The following is a 7373-nucleotide window of genomic DNA, read 5'->3' as shown; positions in this document are numbered from 1 at the left end:
GGGTTTTTTTTCAAACATATCTCACGTTTTGCAGTTATCATTTTAGCCATTTCTAACATTTTTACTGATACTATTTGTTTCCTTAAAAGTGTCACCAATGTTTCTGCTCCCCAATGACATTCCTTATGTTTTGCCTGTATTATTTCTCCCATTATTAGTGGTGGGACTACTGCTTGGCCTTGTGATGTTATCCACCATCCTGCTAGATTCTTTTTTGCATTTAACAACTTACCTAATTTCTCGTCTTCCTCTGAATACTTAGGTTTCTCCCTTGGTAGAGCAATAGTTTTGGTAGGGATCAATGCCATTTGAAAGGTGTTGTATAACGATGCGAGACAGAGACTTCTTCAATATGAAGCAGATAGCATGTCTACTTTATTTGCTTCTTAACAAAGTACTTATAATTAACTTGTGAGCTATAAATACATTTTTGGTCTTTATCCAAAGCACGATTACAAATAAACAGGATCTTGAAACAGGATACAAGATAAAAAGCCAGATTATGTTCTAAATATGTTACAAGCTCTATAATTAACCAAATGTCCTTCCAAATTACATTCCACCTTTTTAATGATGTTCCGTTTCTTATTTATTGTTTCCTACTTATCACCAAGTTCCTTTTTCTTTGTATACAACTTTTCTGCAAGTCATAAATCAGCTTAATTATTGGATTTTGCCAAACCCTTATCGACCACGTTGCAACATCGTTCAGTCATTTTTACTTAATTGCAGAAAATCCCACACTCTACAAATACAAATTAAAGAAATCTTTTGTATCTCTTAAACGATCCCTCAAATATTTCATTTCACAAAGAAATGCACTGTGTCAATTATAGCAACTCTACAGCTTACAGCAGAATCACGTATAGTGGGTTAGCAGGGGAACTAACTGATTCCATATATAACTGAAATCACAAGGGGAAAATCTGTGATAGATTGTAGTTCCAGCTGAACTGGAATTTAGCAAGGCAGCAGTGACCTTTACTGGAGTGTGTGGCTGTGTCTTGTGCCTGTGACTCCTTGCCAAAAAGAGGTCTGTTTTAGAAGTGTATTTAAAGGGTTGCCTTAAATAAGCTGTTGCCTTGCTGTTGTTTGGGGGGCTTAGGCAAAGAAAAAAAAGAGGTTTTGCATGGAAAGGCTAAAAAAAAAACCCGACCAAAAAAAAAAAAAAGCACAGGTGTGCTTTTTCTGTAAGCAAACCAGCTAATCAGAAATCCAAATGATACTTCACCTGATGGTAACTTCCGTGAAGGGGATTACTCTTTGTGTACGTTTCCAAAGGCCCCTTACTTCTAAAGGTTTCTGACTCTGCTGGCCATTTTGACTGATTTCTGGTTCCCATCTCCTGCCCCCGCCCCCCAACTTTTGCTTTGACTTGTGTGAGTGGCATTGCTTCAGGAGGCTGGAGGAGGTGATAATACGAGGTCTTCCTATCTCCTTCATTGCTCTTCCCTTTGCTTTAGGGAGGAGAAGGGAGAGGTTTGAGCCTCTGTGCTAGGCAGATGCAGATGTACAATCCCATGCAGCTGCGTGGTGCCTGCTGCTGTGTGATGCTCTGAGGCCCTGCGGGAAGGGCCCCAGATTGGACACGGGTGGAGGGGGAGGATGGAGCGTGCGTGGATGTATATCAGTGGATAGGCTTGTAACCCTGACTTGTGATTGCTCCCAGTGCTGGGATTTGCAAGGGTGCAAAATGCCTTGCCAACATCTTTTTTTCTGCTTTATTATTAACTCTTCTTCCCCTGGAAAAAATAATTTGTAAAAGGAAAATGGGACTTGAACACTAGGCAGGCAGAAGGATGGGGATGCTAACTTGACTGATGTTTTCTTTGGGAAAATTGGCAAATTTCAGCTTTTAGCAACAGCAAGTATTTTCACTTGAGTTTCTCTATTTGAGCCTTAAGATTTTGTTGCAGAAGGCATTCAGCCTCACCACAGAGCTATTGCTGCCATAGTTACTGAAAACTGCATTATGCTGTAGCAGCCGCCAGCCTCTGCATCAGCAGTAGAAGTGTTCGGGGAAGAGGGGAGGAGAATTGCACAATAGGATCCCGGAGAGCTGACGACAAAACAGGCTGGAAAAAATGTGGATTTACAGATGGTTCATTTAGCATGCGTCGTGCAAACTTTGTGGAGAGAAAAATGAGGTGGAAAAACAATCCGTCAGCATTGGTATAATATGAAAATTTTCTCAGTAATTTGTGATTATCTTTAGTTTAAGGTTGGTGTCTTTATGTTGTAATTTTACTTGCTGTTTTTAAAGGTTTACTTGGAGGAGGGGTAACTGTCGACACTTCTTGCTGCATTTGGTAGACCTAGAAAACTGCATGCTTTTATGAAATTCGATGCAGGGTTCCTTTTTTTCATATGCTGTATGCCAGAGTATGCCGGTCCCACGAAACCAAGATTTTATATATGTCTTGATACCTACAGAAATGAAGCTGTTTGTCTTATGTTTGTCCTGAGGTTATATTATTTCCTGCTAGAACTATACCGAGCGTAGATTGCTTATGTGGCAATGCAGGAATACAAGCAATAGCAGAAATTGGTTTGTGCTTGATTCCTGTATCTCATAGTATTCCTGTATTTCAAGTCTAAATTTAACAGTACATCTGATTTAAGATGTTTCAGATGGAAGAAATAAGTGATCTCACCTACCTATTACAGAATATGGCTAAATTCTTATGTTAATTGGATTAATGTTTGGTTTTAGTTTAATCATTCAAACACGTATTGCACAAACTGATTTTTCTTTAAATTGTCTATTAGGTGATTTAGCTATGAAGTGTGTGTGAATCTGTTATTTTCTTTCTGGGCCATTGTCACGTCGTTTTTTTAGTTTAGTTTGTCATGTTATTTTCACAAACCAGCAAGAGTGTGTTGACGTGACATAGCATGTTTGAAGGTAGAAAGGGAGCATTCTTACTTCATGTTCTTGGTTTCAGCAGTTTCTGTGGGAGACAGATCTGTATCCCAAACCCAAACCAAGCAGTTATTTTGCTCTCACCATCAGTAGTCTCACGGCCAGAGGAAAAACATCTTCTGGCATACCTTTATTATGTAAGTGGCTCTGCATGAATTTTCATTGTCTTTTTGTTCTGCTTGAGAAAACCATCTTTAAGAAGCAACTTCATAAAAAGGTGTTTAATGTTCAATCTCTGTATTCAGACCTGTCTTTACTGCCCTGCCTGGTTTTTGTTTTGTACTATTAAAAATTAGGAGATGAAGCAAAGAGGCACTGAAATAGCAGCAGAACTGCAATTCGTATATACACCTTCAGCAACAGTACTTTATTACAGAAACTTTAACCTTAGAGAGAGAGAATTGTACCAACTAGCTACGTCACCAGAACAGAAGCAGTAATAATACTGTAATGGTTGCTGTGCCGTGTTTGTTTTTCCAAGGTTTAAAGTGACGTATGGGTATGCCTCTGTACTCTGCCTTTTTGGGGTATGGTCGTAGTATGGAGCTGTGATTAATAACGTCAGTTTGGCCTGCATCATGTTCTGCTCTGTGTGCAAACACACACTCCTGTTGGAAAGGATCTTGCAGTTTCATGCTGGTTCAGCAAAAAGCCATTACCACACACATGAGGGAATATGCTAGTGCTGCTGAGAACAGCAAACAACACACTTCCAGGTGCGTTGTTTGCATTGCTTATTCTCTGATACTTTATAATGGGGGTGGGGGTGGGGTGAGGGGGTGGTTTCAGCATTGTTGGAAAGTATGGGAAGAGCTTATGACCCTCTCCCAGCTGTAAACAGATGTTACCTAATCACCTTTGTGAGCATTGTGAGGTCTTTGGATTGCAATGCAACACTGAGTTATTTCATATACTTAAATGTTCTGCATTTCAATTTGTAAACAGTTTGAACTCTGATAGGTCGATTTTATGGAAAGGATGGCTGACAGCTAAAAGTCATGGTTAGGAAGAATACGAGACATTTTGTAAGAGGAATTTTATTTTAATTTAGTTTTAGTAAACAGTGGCAGAACAAGAATTCTTTGTCTACTGTTTTACTATCATGCTGCGCTTTTCAGCCTTATTGGCAATGATTTACTCAGTTTCCTTAATCTCATACAGAATGGTGCTAATAATGATAAATGAATAGAAATTGGCTCTTCTGATACTTTACTTTCTGATATTTGATAATGTTAATGGATCCTCATCATTCCTCTTGGATGAATGTACTTTGCTTCTTTCACACATCTCAGACTAAGTGACTTGCCCAAGGTCATGCAATTGTCCAGTAACAAATTTAAACTCACATTTTTCAACTTTCATACCACCATAGGAATCAGAGCCTTTATATGTCTGTTAGCAAAACAGGTTAAGATTACCCCATCATCAGAGTATGCACAGAGACTTAACATTTACAATTGCTATTACAGTTTATTAGTTTTAACATATCGGCAAGAAGAGGCTTTGGCTGACATCAAGGCTCTGTTAGGTTTAGTGCAGAGGCATCCAGAGGCAGTCCTCGCCCTGAAGACCTTGCAGCCTAAATATGTGAAAGCACAGAGGTGATATAACTGCTCCAAATTTAGAGGGGTTTTGTCTCAGATCAGTACTTTAACCTCCAGATTATATGGCTGCTTCGTTACATTTATGAAATGAAATGAAAATATGGAAGATAACCTGGAAGCTGCATTCAGGGAGAGCCTTCCTCAGAGTTATCATTAAAACCCACGGGAGCTTTTCCTAAACAAGATCCTTCAGATTTAATACTATGTTCAAAAAGTGATTCTTCTTTAGTTAACCAGTCTAGCTCTAACCTCTGAGTTTGTCCCCTGGTAGTTGGTGGCGTTACAAATACCTGAACAGCTGGAGATTTGTAATGGCCATACGAGCATTTCAGTGCTACAGTGAAGTGTCAATTCAAACCTACTTCAGCTGAATGAGAAATGAGGCATCCCGCTCCTATTTCCTGGGGATCAATTGAAGTTTATCTGAGAGGAGAAAATTACGGATTGTTGGTATCTTTGTAGTCAAGCCGAGGACAAATAGATCTTGGAGCTTCCTATTCATATAATTTGTTCCTGTGGGTCCCGAACAGACACAAGCCATTTAGCAGATCACAGTAGCAAAGTTTGTACTCTGTTTGCACCATGCCAGACAATTGAACAGAAGATGTTCCTTTTCACTTTTTCTCACCAGCATTACATTTACATAAACATTAAAAACAAACTGAATTCTGTTTTCCTCAGGTGAGTGAAAGAGAGTCACAGTAATATTGTAAATTATTGAGAATCTTAAGGCTTTTATGTAGTGAGGCTTTCCCACTGCTTCTTAAGAAAGTGAAATGTATGTTCCGTGTAAGGTACTCCAGAAGATTTGTAGGCTTTGGCTCCTTAATTGTTTCATCTGTTTTGTCTGCTAATCTAGCCCGCAGAATCAAAGTTGTTGCTGTAGAAATGGTTGCTTTGAACCCATGCTTACAGTTCTAAATAGAGATGTCAAATTAATTCCTATGTAGCAAAGGTCAAATGCTCTTTTCATACAGGTGACCTTGTATTGGTAATGATTTTACAAACAACATGATGTTTCCAAAGCATTCCCTTTGAAATTATATTTTTGTTTTCTTTTGACCTTCAGGGACTCTTTAGAGTTTTGATACCTTTGCTCTCTTTAAAAGTATAATAAATACATCATTATAATAAATACATCATTTACTTCATTAGTAAAATATATTAAATTTTTTTTTTCAAGACAAAGATTTAATTTTCTGAGGTTACATATAATAATGTGGTGTTTAAAAACAAAACAACAGGCAAAGATCATGTCACCTTTATATATACTATAACTTTAACGTTAAGAATTTCTGATGGTAATGTGTGGACAGGTAGAATATATATATTCCTTTCAGAGGGTTAATGTATTTTGAGTATTATCATGGATCATGCTAAGAATAGATACTATTTTGATTGTTACTCTGTGTGTGTGCATGTAAAATTTTGGCACACAGTCAGGAACCAAACATCTTGGAGGGGACTGTAACGCAGTTTTTCACAGGTTAGTCACTTTTCTGATCACAATTCTGCTCCAAATATAGAATCGGTAACCTAATAACAGTTGTTGCACCCAACAGAGAATTGGATGATCAAGTTCTTTCCTTGGTACTGCCAGAGACTGTCAGTGTAATCTCAGCAATGCCTGTAACCCTTTCTAGGTTGGAGATTCTTTATCTGAAAACAGAGAAGAATGTTTGTCATTTCTGTAAAGCACTTTGAAGTACTTAGATGACAAATATCCTATATAGTGGTTATAAAATTTTATAACATATAAACACCCTCCCCCATAATTTCATTTTTGGAAGATCTACAGCAAAATGAAAAGTGACAATATTTTTAAAATTCTTTTTGCTATTATCTTTCTGGTGATGGAATTTTCTGCTTCATCATGAGAGCTTTCATGTTTGCTGGCATTTATGATACTTACAGGATTGTAGCCTGCTATGACATGCATATACACAGCTACTTTACCATCACGAGCTTTTGTCATAACGCACCCTTATTGAACAAAACAATATCTTGAATGTCGTCTGTCTTTCTTTAGTAAGATGACTGGTTTTATTGCAAATGTTTGGTATTCATTTCTGGTTTAAATTCACTGTCAAAATTTCTAACAGCAGAGAAATAGATGCTGTGCATGAAGAGTACAAGCAGAAACTGAGAGACCAGGAAGCTTTCCACAGAAAACAAATTCAACAGCAGCAGCTCTATGTTGAGGATTTAAAGCAGCAGATCCTGAGAGGACAGATCAAAGCAGAGCGGGAACTAGAAAATGACCAAGCACTAATCAACCAGCAGATCCAAGAAAGTGGGTACCTGCCTGTTCCCCTCTCTCACTTCCCTTCCGTTACTGCATTCTTTCTTGATGTTTTCATCCTAGTTATGTTTTATGTTATGGGTGGAACTTTTATTATGGCTTATTACTAGTTTTCTCTTGTAATTGCCTTTCCCTTGAGAACAGTTACTAAGCTTTGATTAACAGGACTAAAGGGCCTCCTTCACAGTGCACCAGCGGCACTGTTTAATTAGCTCTGCACGTCACTGCTGGGAGAGACAGCACCAGCATGCTACTCCCCTGTGGCACTGAGCCTCTTGTCTCCTGTCGTGGTTTAACCTCGGTTGGCAACTAAGCACCACGCAGCCGCTCGCTCACTCCCCCCCTCCCGATGGGATGGGGGAGAGAATTGGAAAAGCACGTGAGAAAACTTGTGGGTTGAGATAAAAACAGTTTAATAATTGAAATAAAATGATAATGATAATAATATGATAATAGTAATAATACACAAAGCAAGTGATGCACAGTACAATTCCCCCCCCCCCGCCGACCGATGCCCAGCCAGTCCCCGAGCAGCGGCCCCCCC

General features: G+C 38.7%; 1 protein-coding gene across 1 annotated transcript in view; it reads left to right on the top strand.

Annotated features, from left to right (window-relative positions):
- The window catches only part of STARD9 (StAR-related lipid transfer (START) domain containing 9), a 119308-nt gene that overhangs the window by 78110 nt on the left and 33825 nt on the right, over nt 1–7373 (top strand). Inside the window, exon 22 of the mRNA XM_009319203.1 lies at nt 6630–6820. Within this exon, the coding sequence (XP_009317478.1) occupies nt 6630–6820 (191 nt within the window). The remainder of the gene's footprint in view (nt 1–6629; nt 6821–7373) is intronic.

Source organism: Pygoscelis adeliae, unplaced genomic scaffold (assembly GCF_000699105.1).
Source record: "Pygoscelis adeliae isolate BGI_AS28 unplaced genomic scaffold, ASM69910v1 Scaffold22, whole genome shotgun sequence".
Lineage (NCBI taxonomy): Eukaryota > Metazoa > Chordata > Aves > Sphenisciformes > Spheniscidae > Pygoscelis > Pygoscelis adeliae.
Note: the sequence above shows the minus strand (reverse complement) of the source record. Positions and strands in the feature narration are given on the sequence as shown.